The following is a 20381-nucleotide window of genomic DNA, read 5'->3' on the forward strand; positions in this document are numbered from 1 at the left end:
ACATTTGGAGATGCTAAGCTTGTAAATTAGCGAATCTGGACCGAGGAGATATTATTTATGCTTGTCTCCCATCCTGAAAGACTTGTCTTGATGGGTAAATTGTGTTTAATTCTTGGAGGAAGCCGTTTTTTTCTGCGCCCCAGCGTGAGATGAGATTAATCCCTTGACAACCTTTGCAGGCGCACTTAAAAATTGCTCCCAAATGTCACTGCCGCCGCTGCCACCGCCGAGATTTGCGGAGGGTGGAAACAGGGAAGAAACGAGCACCGTGCAGAAATGGGGACACATCCGACGCACATGATCCTCCCTTATATGCACACACACACACACACACACACACACACACACACACACACACACACACACACACACACACACAAACACACACATTCTTTAAATGTATTTTTCTTCCCTTCTTAGCATTCACAGAAAAAAAAACCACACAAACTCGAGGCACAAGCCATCGCCCGCCCACATACACAGACACACACCTTGCACCCTCCTATAGATTATGTTCTTGTTATACAGACACACACACGCACACATACTGTGGTAAATAAAACTGTATCACTTCGAACTGTTTGAGCAGCGACAGCAGTCACACGCGTTCACACACAGGAGCAGTTGTCCTAACACACACACAACACTTACAGCTTGTTCCCCAGATTGCCTTTTACTAATTTGTTCCCTCTGAGTGAGAGTTTGTTTTTTGATTTAATGTTTCTTTATGGCTCTTGGTGAAAAGACAGTTTTAGATTTATTTACCAAGACGACAGACATGGCCCCAGAGGCCCTATGGCTGGGAGCTGCACATAAAATCACATAGTCGAACTTAAACACTTACAAAACAGCTCCTGTCCTCCTCGGGGAGCTTCTAGGGATGTTCTGAGGCTACTCATGCCAGCTTGCACTTGCCCTGGTGGAGTTTGGTGGACAGGGTGGCCTGACTGATGAGTCTTGGGCTTGGTTCAAACTCCCCTGCAGCTTCGAGATCAACTTCTCGCAGAGGGGGAATGGGTAGCAGGGGTATCTCTTTCTTAATGACCCAAAGAGTGGCGGACATACCAACTGTCAACACACATCTGCTTCCTCCTCTTCCTCCCTCCTTTTTTCTCCCGTGTTTGTTTCTCTACGTGCGGTCTCATCGTCAAGCTTTTGCTCTCTCCTGGTTGTTGAGGGCGTTTTCCCCCTCAGTTCACAGCTCGGATTGGGGGGTGGGGGGGGGAGTGAAGGGAGGAGGAATAAAGAAACCCACATAATTAGATTGTAAATGCTTCATGATATTAGAGGACTTCAAAGGGCAATACTGAAACGATGAGCGAGTTTTGCGTGTGCGCTCGTGTTTACGCTTCTCTGTTGACAAGTGCTTCTGCATGCACGCTTGTTGTCCTCCGCGCGCCTGCTTGTTATGTGTATCCGTACGCTCGCCTGTTTTGTGCATTATCATTATCAAAGGGGGCAGCTGACCCCTCTTTCTATCGGCTTTGCGGCAGTAAAAACACTCAGAAGTTCATTTCATACCAGCGTGTGAAGAGTTCAGCAGGAGCCGCAGTGTGACTGAAAACAATGAGCTTTAATGTGTTAAAAATGAGTTGCAAAGTGCTGTTACCATAAGTTCCACTGGCATCTGACCCCCGCACTCAAACATAAAATGACACGCGTGACTGTTTTCATGAAACAAGTCATTTCTGGTAATTACAGTTATTTGCGGCAGCCGTCCCTACACACCAATTACACCCGTCTGGGGCATTTCTGTGAGTGTGCATATCTGAGAGTGGGGGAAGCAAAGTTGAAAGCAAACAATTGTCGCATGAAAACACTAAAAACAAAATTTGACGAGACAATGATATTTTTCATCTGTCAGCTTCTCTTCTTCAACTTCAAAAGCAGGAAGTTAACCCCTGACCTCTGGCTAGAGAGGATTAGTCGACTTCCTGTCTGTTGGTCCAGCTCAATTTCTGTAAGGCCTCTGAGCATGTTCATTGTGACCATGTTTATTTTTGGAAGAACTTTGATGAAATATGTTACATGACAAAAAATGGGGCTTAAAAGTTGTTTTTTTGCAGAGCTGAAGAGATGTTATTTAAACAGAACATAATCCATAAGCTGAATAACAAGCAGAAATGTTCGTCCTCTCCCTGCTCCCCTCTCCCTGTCTCCGTGTGTGACACAGCTACATAATGTCTGTCTGTCGCTGTCTGAATGTAGGCTGTGGATCTGGCAACACACTTTATGAGCGCACACACACACACACACAAAGAACTGTCCTCTTGCACAGTAATGTTTATTTATTGGAACGTTTTAGAGCCGACATACTTCTGTCTGTAAATTGACAGCTTGACTCAATACTGAAAGGAAAAGCTCACTGGACCGCTGCTTAATTTCAAGACTGATTGATTGGCAAGGATTGAGACAGAAAAATATCAGTGATCAGTACTGTTACTGTAAAAAGATGACATTTTACTCAAGTAGAAGCATATTTATTTCAGTCATGTAAAACTTGCAATAATCCATCAAATCTTAAATTACAATACATATGGGAGTCATTAGTAAAGGGTTTTCTCACTTTAATAATTTATGTATTTGCAGTTGTTGGTGTAATCAGAATTCTTTAAAAGTATGGCTCCTACCAACAGAAACTACATATTTTCTGTTTCAAGCTGTAAAATTAAAACATATTGATTTTTTTTTTTTTTAAATGTATCCATGAGCTGAAAAGGTGAATGATCTTGTGGTCTCCTGACTATAGTCATTTTGGCCTGTTTTTACAGCCTGTTTTATGCTAACATGACTGACAGAGACCCCATACGTCAAAACGCTGTATCTATGAAAACGCCTGGGATCTTGTAAACATCAGTGTGAGGACGACCTGTGCTTTTCCAACTTAAATGGTGAAACCATTAGAATGTAAACCAAAAGTCACAGCCTGAATGAGCTCTGTCTGAATCCATAAGACAGACATTGGACATTTTCAACTAAACACTACTCAGTACTTGCAGGAATCAGCTATTTGAAATTACATTGGAGTTCCCAGGAGGAATTTCTGGGTTTCACATGGTTTTTGTCCAGTAAAAAAGCATGCAGTTTACTGAAATCCCAGCATGTATTGTAATTTGTGGGTAATTAATCCTTCAAACTGTCAGTGCTTCTTTAAAGAAACAGAACATACTTTTTACAGACGTTTCAGGAGAATGATGCTGATGCATTAATTGCATTTACAGATTACCTGAGACAGTCTGTACATTACATCTATACTTCTACATAATATGTTGTTCACTGCCTAAAGTTAGTTATAATCCCCATCTCTTAGATCTATAATCCATTCTGACCCTTTGGATTTTATTCTGTATGTTCTGATTGACCACTTCCAGTATCCGGTGATAATTCCTCACAAATGACAAAACTGAATTTGGCAAAAGTTCAGTGTGGAAGCAATGCTGTTGGTGGATTTTTACATAAAGTCTTTCTCATGCAACTTTTAATACATTTGTTCATCAATACAAACCTTAGCATATTTGTGTCATAGACTAATAACAGTAAAAATCTGCACTGTGTCAGTCTGCGGCTTCATTGTTGTCAGAGAAGTTATCCCACAGACCTCCAGTCATTGGCTCTGTCTCTTGGCCTGTCCTCTGTTGAAGTCAAACTGTCTGACAGTGTTTATGGAGCTGTGTTTTGTGGTCAGTGTGGTCTCTCACTTGTCCCCGAGGCCTTGTAAAGATCCTCTCCACAGGGCTGCTCAGCCACACAGTGGTCCGACCACAATACCAGAACTCGCACATCTGTCGAGCAGCGGCACGTCGGAGCTCCAAATTTATGTCTGGGGTTCGATGGGACACGAGGAAGACTGGGTGGGTTTTTTCTCAGCACAGTTTGGCTTCATAAAAATCATTTTGTCATAAAGCATCTTGAGGGTGAGTGCAGCGTGGTTTTAGTCAGATTTGAGTCAGACTCAAAGTTTAATGTGCTTTTGTTCAAATTCCTTAAATCAGTAATATTCAAAAAATCTAGCGTTCCCCCTATTGATTGTGAAAATTGCTGACCTTTTAGACAACTTATTTTTCTTCCAATAATGAACTAGCGTTTGGTTTTTATTATGTTATTTATTATTTTGTTATCTTTTCTCTTTCATAAAATGGTTTGAGTGAAACTCTAGCAAAGCGATGATGTGAAAATCAATCCCTGTGATCGTGCTTAATTGTTGGAATTTCTCTTTTGATTAATGCAAGCAAAAGCTTTTCATTATCCAAAAAGCATTTCGGCTACATAAAGCATCCATCTGAATTTATTTAAAGCAGTTCAGAATAGTGTGAATGAGATTGGATTAAAATCTCAAAGAACATCACTGCACGGAATGTTTCCCTGAATCTTTGTCTCATGCGCGCTCACGTATCACGCACATACTGCCGGCCCAGTGTCCCTGCGATGATGGCCAACACATGCCGTTTAAACAATCGCCCCAATCCCCCCTTATCTTCAGGAGTTATGGGACTAAATCTACTCATAATACACAGCTCACTGAGGGTGTAATCCCTGGGAACATCAGAATAAATCCAGGCTATATCCGCTACATGCAGACTAGCGGCCAGAGCCAGGGCCATTATGGCGGGACTGAGGAAGGGGAGGAGGTGGGTTAGTGACACGCGCTAATGGGTCGTCTATGAATTCATATTAACACATGAGCCATTAGGACACCTCCATCCAGGAAATCCCTCTGACCCTCACGATACAACAGCTGTCCGAAGTTTAAACTTTAAACCGTCAATCCCTCTGCTGTCACGTCTCTTCCTGTGTCTCTCTGTGTTTTCCTCCCCCTCTCTCTGCCATGCCCTGACTGGATTGTCCTGATTCATCCCACTCGGAAAAGTCTGAACAATTCCACACATGGGCCCAGAGGCACGGAGACAGAGCCAACTGGTCACATTTGGTCGCAATGTGAGGGGACACAAAAACAGGGGAGGACAAATACGCGACGACAACTGAGAGGGCAGAGAGTTTTTCACGCAACCTTTGACAACCCCCTTCCCAAAATAAAACAAATAAATAGAAAAAATAAAGCCAGCAAAATCGAGTTAATTTTTAAATCTGATTCAAAGTCAACTGTCAGGACACATGGCTGTCTTCTGTATGGCTTGTGGCGGCTGTTTTGCTGTCTGGAGGGGATACATGCTGGGGAAATCATTGTCATATTTCAAAAATAAATTAATAAATAAAAAAGATAAATAAAAAAAAGGAAAGAGAGGAGTAAGTGGGCTTTTTAATCTTGGAGCAAAATGAAGTGATGAGGCAACCAAATTAAAAATGCAAAGTTGAGTGCTCTCTTTCTTTCCCACCCTTCCTCACTCTTTGTCTATGTCTCTCTGCCTTTCTTTCCCATGAAGGCCTGAGTGAGCAGCCAACACAGCCATCTTAGAATCTGGGGGTGGGGTGAGGGAATCGGGGGCCCCTGGGCTCTTTGGCTCCTTGGCTGGACAACAGTTTCCTGGCCTGAAGGGGTCAGCGATGGGCTGTCTGAGGAACTGGCAGCCTTTGGGGTTCCAGAGGGGTTGTTTTTTCAGGAGGGTGTAGCGGGGTATCTTGTGGCTGGTTGGCATGGAGAGAACACTGACAGTTTCCAAATAGCGTTGTTCCTGCCAGGGCCCGCTGAGCTCTTACACATTACGCTACACACAGGAAAAGACCAGAGGCACTCGAGGCCTGGCGCTATAAAGAAGAATAAGAAAACGAGAGGGTGCCTTATTTATTTAGGGTGTTTGTGTTGTAATGTTTCACAACTCTCAATACTCCAAACAATTATATGGTGCAACATGGGGTATGTAGAGTGTATTTCCTGATAGAAAACAGACTTCATGAATCTCTTGATAACTGCGTAGAAGAATTTCCCACAACTTGTTTATATACACGGCCAGCACTATCACCGCAAAGCAGGTTCCAGGTTCGAATCCCAGTGCGGGTCCTTCTATGTGGAGTTTGCGTGTTCTCCCTGTGCATGCGTGGGTTTTCTCCGGGTACTCCGGCTCACTCCCACAATCCCTAAAACATGCACATTAGGTTAACTGGTTACTCTGCATTGCCCTCAGGTGTGAATGTGTGTATGTGCAATTGTCTGTCTTTGTGTGTTGTGTGCCTGCGATTGATGGCAACCAGTCCAGGGTCTACCCTGCCTAGGCTCGTGACCCTGACAGAGAAACAATATAGAAAATGGATGAATGGATGTTTATTTGAACAATATAACCATCACAGAGCACATTGTGTTTCTATGCCTCACAAGCATCTCACATTTTAATGTCTTAAACCTTTAGTTTACTGAGCACAGCAGAATGTTGTCGCTGCCACCTTAAGTTCAGTAATTTAAAGTCCCTGGTAATGTGATCCTTGATTTGGATTTAATAGGACCAAAAATACTTGTGTTTACTGTGTATACTTATGTTTCCTTCTTACTCTTTACTTTTGACAACTTCTATGATCTGTTCCATGAAAGAGTAGTTTTATTTATTTCCTTGAAGCTGTGACTGTTGGTCAGGGCCACTATACTCATCACACTTACAGGTGCACCCTCTGCACACGAGGACCCCATCTAACACATGACCTGTGTCTGGATATCCTAACTAGATAAGAAACATTGCATGCTAATGCAGTTGTAAATGCATGCACAAGTATATATGGGCCAGACCACATCTGGAGGTGGTCGACAGCTTCCTTCGACCACCAGCCCTGTCTGCCGTCTTTACGTATTGAGATTTGATCACAGTGAAGGCAGAATCCAGATAAGAAGAATGCTTATTAATACCAGGTGTGAATTAACAGGGCGTGGGCTGAGTGCCATTATCCACATCACGTGTTCATAGCTGGTGTAAATGGGGCTGAGATGTGTGCTGTGCACCCACACACTCACACTCACACTTCCAGGTTCACTTCCATTCATAAAACCTTGTTTACAGGTATAATTTACCTCGGCACCTCCTCCTCTCCTTGCTGATGTAAAAGTTGTAAAATAAAAAAAGAACACGCCAGCACAATATGATTGGCCGTGGTCCAGTAATCTGCCATGTCTCTTAGCCAAGCGATAGCAAGAGTTTACAACTAACCGAATCTGACAGTGCCACTCTGGAAAGACCAGGTGGAAGAAGTACCCAGATCTTGTACTCAAGAAAAAGATAAAATATACCTAAAATACCAAAAGTAAATGTAGTTATTGAAGTAGCAAAACTGTACTCATATAATATTTGAATCTGAATTATAATGGAGTAAGTGTAAAGAAAAAAATGGAAATACTCAATTGAGGTACCTCAATATTGTACTTGAGTAAATGTACTTAGTTACTTTCCACCAGTGGGAAAAACAAACATACTGTGTAATCTGATCACTGCATTTATCTCCTTTTTGGGAGCTTGTTTTACATCAGCATTAAAATGTATATTTGGATGGAGTCGTTTCTGCCCAGACAAAATTTAATGATGATGATGATGTCTGGTCTTTTCGTCTGACCTTTCTTGAATTTCCCTCGGGATCAATAAAGTATCTATCTATCCATCTGAAGATGGGCATCATTTTGGCTTTGCTTACAGTGCAGTACATTCATTTAGATTTTGGCTTATTTTCTTTTACTCATAAATGTTGAGCCACTTTCCTCTGACTGTTTTCCCCTCCTGTTTCTCCATGCTGATATGTCTAATCTGTCTGCAGCTCTGTCCTCCTCATCTTTCCCACTTTCTTACACATAATTCCCTTCGTATTGCTTATTGGTTTATCCTTTTATTTACAACCTCCCTCTTACCTCTTGCCTTTCAGTGTTCCCCATACAGCCCTGTGTACTCTTACTTATTTGTTTTACCCCAGTCCTGTTTCTTATTCCCATTACTGTGTCTCGCCTTTTAATCCCTGTGTCTCCCTCATAAACCTGTCTTACCCACTCATTCCTTGTCCCTCTGCTTCTGCATATTTCCATATCCCTGAGCTGATTCCCTTGTCCCCTCGCCTACAGCCTGTTGTATTCCCTGTCTCTCTTCTCATCCGTTTATCACTGGCCCTTGTTCTGTTAATCCCCGAGGGTTTTGTTTATTTGTGTTGGAGCTGCTTTTACAGCTTGCGACTGACCCCACCTATTTTCTCACCAGTCATTTGAACAGCAGGGCTGCTTTGCAGCTACTCCACCAATTAACATACCATTAGCATAATATTTGCATGTGTGCATTAGGGTGTTGATGGGGAGAGAAAATAACAGTTTTACAGTTTTTTTTTCTTGTCTCAAAAAATATATATATTTCATGGAGTGACGTAAAAGCGCCCACAGGCTTCTTTATCTCGCTTTGATACTGCTGCTCAGTGAACAACATCATGTCTTCAAGTTTGCTGTGAAGAGTTATGTGGATTTTGTGTGATTGGCCCACCTACACGTTAACATCTGTGATCATCATTTCTACTCTTGTAATTTGTTATATCACGTTTATGTTTTGATCAAGGGATTATATAAATGTCAATCTTTTTTGGTACTTTAGCGATGTGTAAAATATAAGAAATTATTGAGATTTAAATGACAGGAAGAAGTTTTATAGATACGTATTTTATGTGTCATGTTTAAGTGACATTATTGTTGAACTATAAAGCCAGATCACTGAAGTCAAAGGTGAAGAAAATGGACAGGAATGGAAGGCTTATGAATGAAAGAACAAAATGGGTGCACATCACTGAGAAAGAGACAGAAGACAAACACACACCGGAATATGACTGGGAAATAAACAAATTCATACGTTTTGATGGAGACAGACAGGAAGAGGGGTGAAAGTAGGCCAGCTGCTGCCGCTGCTGATGAAGTCGGTGAAGGTTTCATGTAGAGAGGGGCGATGTGTCAGGGGCATCGAGCCAGTTTGCCCGTCTTGATTGGGCACCAGCCCGCGGGCCTCAGTGTTCCTCTGCGTGCCACGCCTGTCCCTCACACGCCGCCGCTCTCAGATCTGTCACATTAGGGCCGTCGCTCAAACACTGACGGTGCTTTGTGATTGTTTGCCTCACGTCGTTCTGATTACTTTGCTCATTGTAACCTGACTGAAAGAAGTGGATGAAGTTGCGGCGAGGAAGGAAATATCTGCTTGGTCATTGGCCACATTTTCTTAAACCTGCCCAATCATGCCGAGCCTCATCTTGTCAAGCCTTCTCCCCTCCAGAAACAACAGATGCCAGATACAACATAATTTGTCATGTTTGTATTTAAGACACACTTGCTGAGCGGCGCTGTCATGTGGTAATGTGATATGTGCTACATGTGAACTGTCACACATTAATCCTATGTGTAAAACTGCACACACTTAAATCCTGGAATACAAAGTAACTGGTTGGCCAGGAGCCAAGATCATTTTAAAAAATATTTAGTATTCCATATGATTGCATATTTCTATTTTATTTTGCATCTCAGCATCCTGTTACTTTATTTTTATGGTTTGAGTGCAAGCCTTTTCTGATATGGGATTATTTTATGGACTCTTAATGCATCAGCCACCTAATATTAATGGCCAGACACAGAGCCTCTTTTAGCATCATTGAGAATGATGAAATATTTGAAAAAATTTGCAGCTTAAGTGCTTTGCTGAAATCATTTTTATGAGACTTTTATGATGGCCTTTTTCTGTTTTAATGATGCTGCAGTTTGTGTATACATTAGTGTGTTAGACAGGGGATTAGCTGGGCTGACAGAGTCAAAGATAAAAGAAAAAGAAATGTCGCTGCCAGATACGTATTCCTAATAATATGTGGTTTGGGGGTTTGAGTTAACATCTCATACACATTTTTGCAACATTTTTATTAACTATTGGAATGAACAAGACAATAATATATTTTAGAGGACCTTGATTCTCAATTTCTTTTATTTTAATATAAAACCATATTTAAATTACTTTGTCTTTGGACTTTTGCACATCACAAACTGAGTACTGATTATTGCTAGTTTTCGTGTTTAAACTGAATTGTCACATGTATTATGTTTGCAGTAGAAAAAGCTTTGTGAAAATTTTAAATTAATTCACAAAGTGTTCATCATTAAACACATTTAAATACATGTGTAAAATCTTGCAGTGCAGTAAAATTTAATTCTAATATAGCTCATATTTTCAATTCCACTCTGCAGCTCCACAATTTTCTGTATGTATGTGTGTAGTCCAACCTCCTGCATTGAGAATTGTGTGCTCACGCAGTATAAATGCAGTTATATATAATATCTTGCAGGCCTGTTGGCCCCGGCTGCTCTGCTGCACTCAGCTCTCTAACTGCTCTTGTCTCTGTATAATCCCCCCTCCTCATGAATACATTAACGCCGGAGCCTTAAACTCAGCTTAGCTGGCGGCTCAGCGTCACAGCACATCCTATTACCGACTTTAAATCATTAATGTGACATCGTTTTCACTCAATTTCCAAACACCCACGGTCGAAAACTGCATATTTCACTGAGCCGGTGCAGAGAGACAGGGCCGTGCTCACATCAGTCGACCAGACGCATGCGCTCACAAGGCGACCGGTTAGACAAACATATAAGTGCATGTGATTCACACAAGTTTTTTTTTTTCTTTGAGCTATATGAAATTTCCACAAGCAGCAAAAGTTAGGGGAAATTGAATCATATTGAGGGAATGCACAGTGAAATATGAACAGGCATTCAAATGTAAATCTGTAATAGTTTTCACTCTTTTGTCTCAACTATGATTGATACAGCCAGTGGATAATTGTGGTTTAAGCTGAGCTAAGGGTGTGTGTGTGTGTGTGTGTGTTTGTATGTATAATATGTGTGTGATTTAATCTGTGAGTCTAGCCACCATTTGCTTCCTCCGGCATCTCGTGTACTGCTGACAATAAAGGAAAGAGAAAAATCTGAATCCCCTTTCTTGCTCCTCAACTATTCACACATAAACCTTTTCTCAGGTTTTCACCTTCAGGCTGGCTCTGAAAAATTCACGACGCCCAGAGAACAACGAAGTCCTTCACTTACCGTAGGAGTTGTGGATCTGCCCCCATCGTGCCTCTTTATTGCATCAAAAGGGCTTTTTTGTGTGTGTGAAGCTATGGTAATTAGCAAACCACGTAAAATCATCTCCTCGGAGTGCATTTAACTGTTTTTCTGAACGTCAGGAGCAGGCGGTGGGGGTTGATTGCTGGAACATATGGACACAGATGGGGACAGCATTTTAATGGGCGCACTGAGTGGGGTTTTGTGTTTTTAACCCTTGAAAGTGGAGGCAAGAACATCCTCAACATCCTTAAGCGAGCATCAATTAAAGATTTGCTTTTAAACTGGCAACAGCGGCTCAGGCGGCTGGCATCTGGCCCTTTGACAGGGCTTAGAGATGTGGTCAGAGTACACAGCTTTCCCCCTTTTTTCATGTTTGAGACTCGCACGTGCACAAACGCGCACAACAACACACATATTTCATCACTACCCCCTCCTCCCCTCTCTTCCCATGTCCCTTGTTGTGCTTAATTAGGTTATCAGGTTGCTAACGGGCCGTGATTCGGCTCCACGTCTCCCAGCTGGCCCTCTGATTGGAGGGGCAAGAAGGTGGACTTAGCATAATTAACATGTTGTTATGGAGATGATTGAATTGTTCGGTAACACACGGGCAGTGTCACCGCAGTGATGGCTACATTGTGTTGCTGAGCAGAGGACGGAGGGAGATATTCAAATGAAACAGGTGGAAAAAATCAAAATTGGATTTATGTATCACCTGCTTATAATGTGAAAATCAGATTGAAATCAGTTCTCTTTCACACTTTGTGCACATCTACTCATTTATTTATACTTTTTACCTTCACATAAACAAGTGTTTATGTCTTCCCTGTGCAAGTTTTGTTGTATATTTTGAAAAAGAAGCACATGGCAGTGTATTTGCTGCGCGCTTATGTGAATATGTCAGAACTGTAAAGCCATTGTGTGAATGTATGTGTGGAAGCAAAGAAGTGACCAGGACCAGCACAAGTTTTACTGAACACATTGCTGTCTTTATTAGAGCCTTGTCTGGCAGTAATACTGAAAAAAAAGTGAACTTAGAACAGATGGTGGTGGCAGCCCACGGCTTTTTTTTTTTTCCTGTTTTTCTTTATTTCTTTGATATTTTTCTTCATTTTTTTGTGTGAGAGTACTGCGACTCCTGCTTTTCTGTGGCATGGATAACATCAATAAAAGAGACAGTAGGGAGAGACAAAAGAAATATACAACTTATATTACACTGTGTTATGAACAAAATATAAATCTATAACTCTATGTTATATTTACATAATTATCTTTCTTGATTTTTCAAGTTGAGATGGTAAGATAATTTTTTTTTTTACTTGTAATAATTCTTACTTTGTTTTGAGCTCCACTCATGACTTTGATTGTCTTAAATAATATTATTATCATCATTTTCATTGTCTTGATATGGGGACAGACCTTGCCAGCAGGGATGATTGACATCTTAATGCCCCACCCACCCACCTGATACCTTAAAAATGGATTGATCCACTTAGTCCCCTCTCTCCAGCATTGGGTTAAACCATGGCGTGATAACAGGGGTGACTATACAGCAAAATTAAGACCCAGAGAGGCTCATCATGTGGCTTGTAGCGAACATCTACAGCGAGAATGATTGTGGGGATCACTATGTGGCAGCACACCTGAAGAGTAGTCATGGCTCCTGTAGCGTCGCGTGGAGCTAAAACAAAGCAAAGGGCTCCTGATGAGAAGTGACTTTAAGGATACTGTAGATACACCTGGTCGTCTCACATACACACAGTCAGTGGAACAAGCTTGGTGGATCACGGTAAACACTGCTTTCCTATGATTAAAAAAAAAAAAGAAAAACACCAAACAAAAATATGTACAGGATTTTAAATCTAGAAGACTAGATTTCAAGAAAGAGAAAAAGAACAGCATAGGATTTGTTTGGTTGTCATGATAATCTCTTCATTTTAAATGTGTTGGTGATTGTGCTTGTGTGTGTGTGTGTGCATGTGTGTGTGCGTGTGTGTGTGGTTCCAAGCCAAACATGCTCCACTGTGTCTCGGTGAGGCGGCCAAACTAGTAAATGGGGGACAGGACTCTTTGTTCAGAGAAAACAGTTTCTAAAAGTGATAAAACTGATTTCCCAAAAACAAACAAAAAACAACCAAAAAAAAAAGCAAAACAAAACAAAGGAAACTTCACATTATACATTATAATAACCATTACAAATAAAATTATAATAACAATAAAAAAAATCATGTTCTTCTTTTCCTCTGACTGCACAGAGTCTGAGTGCTTTTTTGAAATGGGTTTGGACGTGAAAAGGTTATGTCTTCAGCTCGGAGGAGGAGGGCTGGCCTCGAGTCTGTCAGTCCAGCTCGCTGTCCCGACTCGGCCCACCCACCCCTCCGCAGGATTAATACAAAATGAACGCATCAAAAAAAAATAAAATATCCAAAAAAACAAAACAAAACAGGCGGGAACCATAAGAATGCAAAACAAAGCAAGATAAAATGACAACTTTTGTTTAGATCTAAATACCTACCAGCTAAATAGAATAATGTTTCATTGACTGTCATAGTTTCATATGGTCATAAAAACCCGATAAAGAGGAGAAAAATAAATTATACTGTACATAACTTACTAAACTTAGGAAACGCTGACCATCCTTATAATTATTGTTAATAATATTATTAGACGAGAGGCAGTTTGAAGAGAAATAATAAAATACAGTATTCAAATACAAACAGAAACACTGACTGGCTGACTTCACCTCAGCTCCGCCCACTGGGGGACAGCAGGACGATGTTGATTGGAGGGAGCAGGAAAACACTGAGGGACAGAACAACAGTTGTGTGTGTGTGTGTGTGTGTGTGTGTGTGTGGTACAGTAACAGCAGCAGTGTAAGTTGCCTGTCTTTCTGTATCCTACATGAGTTTTAGCCATTTTCTCACACTGAGAGCTAAATTTGACACACATGTGCAAACTATCAATGATTGCACGGCACACGTCGACACACACTCACACTATCAGATGTTTCAAGCTAGGTTGCACTGATGTTTTGTCCTCGACGAGAGCAAGATATAAGGGACGGAGCGAGAAGAAAACTGGTGGATTGTCTCACAACACAGTGCTTTCGTTTTTGCTCCGAGACTCCCCTTCTCCCCACCCCTGACAATCCTCAAAGTGGGACAGTCCACGCTGCTTTGGTCAGTCCTGGCTGGACCGTCCCATGGGATTCCAAATGGGGAGGGGTGTGGGCAGTCACAAAAACACAGAAAAAAGGAGGCGAACCGCTGACAGCACACTGCGAGATCGAAGAAAAGATATGTTCTTGTTAAAAATAAACATGTCTGATGTCTGTCAGGTGCTTTACAACAAAAGGGGGAAAAAAAGAACTGTCTCTTTTTTCTATTATTATTCAAACTTGTAGCACAAAAACAACAAATCACATTCACAAGCCACTTATTGGCACCGTGTACCTGAGTGAGAATATTATAGAACCAAAGAACAAAAAAAGCTGTTTTTTTTTAAAAGTGTCTCTTGATAATAAACAGGTCCGCCGTCTTAAAGTGTCATCTGTTAGCCTTTGACAGGTCCACTGTTCCATCTTTTATTTTAAAATGTCTCCTTTTCTACAAATGGGTCTAAAAGGTTGAGTGTGATTTTTATTTCTCCTCACTCGTGGCGTTACCACACAAACTCTTGCAGTAGTACTTGAATGTTCCTCAGCAAGCTTCAGAGCTGGCTTGGTCGTCTCTTCCTCCCAGACTCCAGTTTGTGTAACAGTCAGTGTGAGTGACAGGTCCTGTGCTTCAGTTGATTGATCAGATGCTGGTTTCAGGACTCCAGTGGGAGGGCTCTGGCTCTGTTTAGAGTCCATGTTAGTTAGGAGGGGCAGAGGGTGGTGGATGTTGTGAGATTGGTACTCAAGGTAATTGGCAAAAGAGAAAGTCTTCTTCCTGATTGGTGGGTTTTAGGATTGCGTGGGATTAACCAGAATGGATGGCGACTGTGGGGCCATCCTATTGGGTGATATGGTTGTCGTTATCGCTGGCGTAATCGGCTTCTTCGTCCTCGTAGTCGAAGTCGTCGTACATGTCGCCATTGCTGTCATCCAGCCGTAGCTCCTCCTCCTTGATTCGTGGCTCGTCCCCCTTCAGGTTGGACATGTGTTGGTTCTGGTGGTGGTTGGCGTTGGGCTCGGGGCTGCTGGACATGCTTGAGTGCTCTGAGGGCATTTGGGGCGAGGGCATTCCTGCCATGGACAGGGTGCCTGGGTAAACCACGCCTGCAGAGGACAAGGGCAACTGGCCTTGCTGCCTGTAACACACACAGAACAAATATTTCAGTACATGAAAGGCAGCATTCAAAGTTATAGAGATAGTTTCAAGCTCAATTTTGACAATATGTTTCAATGATAAATAAACCTGAATGATACAATGCAGTTTTATCTGCAGCTGTGAGGAGACTTTTCATATTAGTTAGTTTATATTAGACAGTCTGGCTTACAAAAAAAGGAAACGACAACAGCAACATCTGCTGCATCATAATGAGATTTAATTATGAAAACTTAAAACCTTTTATCTTAAAATAAAAGATTTTTATTAAAAAGGGATCAATAACCTGAAAAATCGAATTTAAATAATTTATTTCAGAGCTTCTGAAGGGTGTTTATTCACTCAACATTTAGAGCAGCATTATGAAAGTAAATACAGATTGTATTTTTTTGTTTGTTTTTGCTTGAAACTGATATATGGGATGTGATACCTGCTCTAGAATGAGACAACAAATGCTACTTACGTGCTAATTAGAATGTTAATATTAAATAAGAAATTTTACTAAAGTATAAAAACTTTTCGCTCAGTTTCCCTCTTCAGTTCCTTTACCCCACACTGAAGTATTGTCTCATTTCCTGTCTGCGGGACCTCATGATGGCCTTGTACTCGCCAATGCGCAGCTTCTTGCCATCCACCAGGCAGGTGCGTTTGGGTCGCGGCTTGTACTTGTAGTCTGGGTATTTTTCCAGATGCTGCTTGCTGAGGCGAGCCTGCTCCTCGTAGTAGGGCTGCTTCTCCAGGTTGGTCATGGCTTTCCAGCGTGAGCCTGGACAGAAACGCATGGTAATAGTGATCAGTTTTGGTTCTGCTCTGCATCGCTTTGGAAAATAGCTACAAAGACCATATCATGGGAGTACAAAAAGATAAAAAAAAAAATGAATTATGATGAATGCACCGTATGGTAAAAAACAGTGAAGAAGAAAACAGTGATCATATAGAGGCAAAATGAAAAAAAAAATCAGTTTGAGAGTTTAAAGTTTAAATCAGAATTGTTTTAAAATTCCATCATATGTGAGGATACACCATTTGTGTGGCCCTGCATCATGTGCATACCAACACACGTGTGATGGCATTTGAGTAACATCTCTCTCTATCTCTCTCTCACACACACACACACCCACACACACACAATGATATAAGACAGAAAACAGGGCTAATGAGGAGAGCGGTGAGGATGACAGGTACTCATCTAAACTAATGAGGACTTTGCTTTACTGCTATCATCTCTCAGCTCACTTTCTGCTCGTATGTTTCTAGTATCACAAACCTGTGTGTGTGTGTGTGTGTATGTATGTGTCTGTGGGTGGGTGGGTGTAATCTTGAGCATGTCTTCCCCTGTGTGTTTCATATCTGGTCTGAATTTACACTTGACTACTGTATGTTTAATGGGTAAAAGCTGTCAGCACTTGGCTGTTCTCTCTTGCTGTCTTTCTCTCTCTCTCTGTTCTGCGATCTGTTAGCAATCGAGAAAGAGAAAAAGGGTGGAGGGGTGGGGTGTGTGTGTGTGTGTGTGTGTGTGCGTGTTGGGGGGGGGGGGTGCTTATTAAAACCAGATTTCCCTGTGTTATAAAACGCTTAGGAGCTCTTTAAAATGTCAGGGCCGATCCCGGCAGTCCGGGGGAAATGTCAGGCGGCCTCGCACTGCTTGTTTAATGCATAATGAATTATATCATCATTTGTTGGAGCCACGCTCTCCCCAGCCGTTCATTAACAGCCGCTTACACGATGCCACCGCTTGTAATGAAATCACTGTGTGTGTGTTTGAGAACGTGGGAAATAGAGCTCGCAGTACATGTTCACTTGATTTTGCGTGGTAGCGGGTTAGGGGACAAGGGTTAGGGTTTCTCAAAGCAGACTGAGTGTGTGTGCGTGTTTTACCGAGGATCTTGCTGATGTTGGAGTTGTGCATGTCGGGGAAGGCCTGGAGGATCTTTCTCCTCTCGTCCTTGGCCCAAACCATGAAGGCGTTCATCGGTCGCTTGATGTGCGGCTCATTGTTGTTGCGACCCCGAGTCTCCCGAAATATTCTGGAGTCTGACACGCTGGGGGACCCTGGGGGGGGCGGAAGAGGAGGAGGAGAAAAGGCAACAAAAAAAGTCAAACAATGTAAAAAAAAAAAGAAAAGAAAAAGTAAACGGTAAAAGTGACGGTGGTTTACAGAAAATTCTTATTGAAGTATGTGTGGTGAAAAGAAGGACCTTCAAATTTGTATATTTTTTTTTTTTGTGTGTTTTTTTTTGCAGTAACTGAAATCAAATTAATTAGTTGGATAATTGTTTAGTTTCTTAAGATAAATAATGCATATAAAAACTCTTTGAGTTAAATAAAAATACTGAAAAGGTGCTTTTCCTGAGCTCATGAAAAGTTAAATGTTTTGGAGATTACACTGGTCAGCGACACAGAGTACATTATTATACAGTAAATCCTGGTAAACTGGTGAAATGTACCAAACTCAAACGACTAAAAGTAAGAAGAATCACATTTTCCAGTCCCTCTTTAAAGCACTTCATTAAATCAGACATTCTTTCCCGTGTGCGCGCACATCCATTCGTACCGTCAGAGTCTCCGCTCATGGTGAAGTCCAGCATGGCGTGGCTGAACTTGTCCTCCGCCTGCTGCTTCAGCTGTTGACTCAGACTCTCCAAGGCAGCCTTGTCCTGAACAACACAAACAGTTGACAGTTGCAGTCGGTCAGTGAGTGACTCACCGTGTGAATATATGAATGAGTGAAGCCACGGGCCCGTAGTGATGCTGAACAATTGTCCAGTTTACTTTGAACCCGTCTCATAATTGATTTTCATTTGATTTTTAAGGTTTTTATCTCTGATATTATTTATTTATATTTATGATGCAGTTTGATTTAATCACAATAAAACTCACAGTAGCAATAATAAATCATAGCAGTTGACCTCAGGAACATCAGTTTGAAAGCAATATAAACTCCTCCAAAGATGTAAGAAATGACTGACTGAATCTCAGTCAGATTCCCTATTTAATGTGAAATTAATCAGCTGATAATTGTATTTTTATAAATGAGTCCAAACACAGAGAAAACAGACGAATAACAGCAGCGATTTCAGACAGTTTGTGTTTTTGTTTCTATGTAAATTTGCAGGAATGTTAATGTCAACATCAAACTATTAGAGTGCTGTACGCCTGCATGCTTGGACACACATCTGTGTGAATGTTTGCATGTGCAAGAATGCTGATTACATTTAGTCCTGTTTGGATGTTTACTGTTTTGTGTGTATACTGTATACTATGCGAGTGTGAGTGTGTGTGTGTGTGCGTAGTCACTCCTGGCAGCCACCTGCGAGAGTGGAGTGCAGCGGCTTGCCTCTCCCTTGCAGAGGCCCCCGAGGGTCGACGCATTAGAGAGAGAGAGAACGAGAGAGTGCAGCGCGGACGAGAGCGAGGCCACGCTGCACAGCCCCCTGGGTATTTATTACAACCAATAAAAGGCTGATTTACTGAGCATTTACATGCTTAATGCAAGCAGCCGGCACACTCTACGCTGGAACCTGACGAACACACACTCATACACACACATACACACACACACACCGCTGCGCTAGCACCAGCGTTTTACAGTTTAATTATACGATTAGGAGCGGTACCCAAAACACTGTCGTCTTCTAAAACAACCTTCCAAAAAGTGTCCCTCTCCATTTACATGTGACCCCGGCGAGCTGGCTGCCTGGATGGAGGGAGGGTAGAATGATAATGAAATGCATTTTCTCTGTTTTTAGTCCAATTGTTAGTGATAATTTCCCACCCAAATTAGAATAAATATGGCTAAAAAGACAGGCAGGGGAGAGGGACGCTGCGGAAATGTTCTTTTTTGTTTGTTTATGTTTAAGTTATTTAGAAAGTATTTTATTTTGAAGGTACTATATTTATTAGATGACCAAAAATCTGCCAATGGGTTGGAATGATTTTGTCATTTTGAGCATACTTTAGAAATACTCTAAGAACTTTCCTCATTTCATTCAAATGATCAGCCTCGTTCAAACCGAGAAAAGGAAGAACAGAAATGTGTCTGACACTTTCAGATTTTAAGCTTCGATGCGCTGTTACAAAGGGCTTTTTGCTGTGTGTGAGACAGAGACGGAGATGAACAGGGAGACAGACTGGATGACAGGCTAGTCTGACATTAAGCCCCAGTACAGTACACGAGAAAAGTGGATTGAATGGCTGACACTGGAGCCAAGACACAAAGTAGTGACAAAACTAATCCTCTGAGTGTGTCAGAGATGACACTGTTGTATCTGAATGCCGAGAGCTCGCCGGCTTCACACTCACGCAGCACAAAGCCAAAGGGCCGGGAAACAGGAGTCAGTGTGTGAGCGGCGTGTCTTCAGAAGCTGAGAAAGAGTCACGCTTTTTTTATCACAAAAGTGATCTAAAATTCCAGGATTTTAGATTAACAGGCTTTATCCTAATAGACACAAAACACTCCATGTCAAGAAATTCGAAACATCTTACAAGCTTAGCTTTACATGAAAAAATAAAAGTCTTTTTATTTGGTAAAAATATATTTCTGGGTAAGGCAGACAAAATTCTTAATATGAGATGATAAGTCATGATAAAAGGAAAACTTTTTCGGCTAATTTCACTGAAATTTTAGATGGTAACAGAAAAAAAACCTAATATTATAACTTGTATTTCACAGTCACCTGCCGTGGAGTAAAATAATTAAATACCTCCATCTAATGCCACGAATGCATGGAACACACTGTAAAAGGCTCCTGAAAAATGTCCTGATTTTCCTCACAGAATTCATCAATTTCCCTGGCTGTCATTTCCCTGTCAGTCTAATTGGCTGTTTGACTGAAGCCTTTATACTGTAACTACAGTATGTTACACATGTGCACTCTGTCTCAGCGTGTACACAATAAAATCAGGGTTAAACACAGAGATCAGGGTGGATTTGACTGCTTGAAACACATCAGATGAGAGACTAACAATAAGGAAGAAAGAGACAGATAGAGCTGTTGAACGTCAGCGGTGCAGATGCTTCAAGCACACTGTTGCTCTGTGCATGAGTGTGTGTCTGTGTGTGCGTACGTGCGCGTATG

The 20381-nt window shown here is 41.6% G+C and overlaps 1 protein-coding gene and 1 long non-coding RNA gene across 16 annotated transcripts in view; one reads left to right on the forward strand and one right to left on the reverse strand.

The window, feature by feature from the left end:
• LOC124053467 overlaps positions 1-20381 on the forward strand; it is a 254075-nt gene that overhangs the window by 23313 nt on the left and 210381 nt on the right. The window lies entirely within an intron of this gene.
• Positions 11961-20381, reverse strand: part of sox5 (SRY-box transcription factor 5) — a 216014-nt gene continuing 207593 nt past the window's right edge. For 14 of the 15 annotated variants that reach the window (XM_046378638.1, XM_046378637.1, XM_046378634.1 and 11 more), the window contains 4 exons: positions 17858-17960; positions 17182-17355; positions 15853-16069; positions 11961-15286 (listed from right to left, as the gene is read on the reverse strand). In XM_046378638.1, coding sequence (XP_046234594.1) covers positions 14989-15286; positions 15853-16069; positions 17182-17355; positions 17858-17960 — 792 coding nt within the window. In that variant the 3' untranslated portion in view covers positions 11961-14988. The remainder of the gene's footprint in view (positions 15287-15852; positions 16070-17181; positions 17356-17857; positions 17961-20381) is intronic. The other variant, XM_046378644.1, reaches the window with a different exon arrangement.

Source organism: Scatophagus argus, chromosome 22 (genome assembly GCF_020382885.2).
Source record: "Scatophagus argus isolate fScaArg1 chromosome 22, fScaArg1.pri, whole genome shotgun sequence".
NCBI lineage: Eukaryota > Metazoa > Chordata > Actinopteri > Scatophagidae > Scatophagus > Scatophagus argus.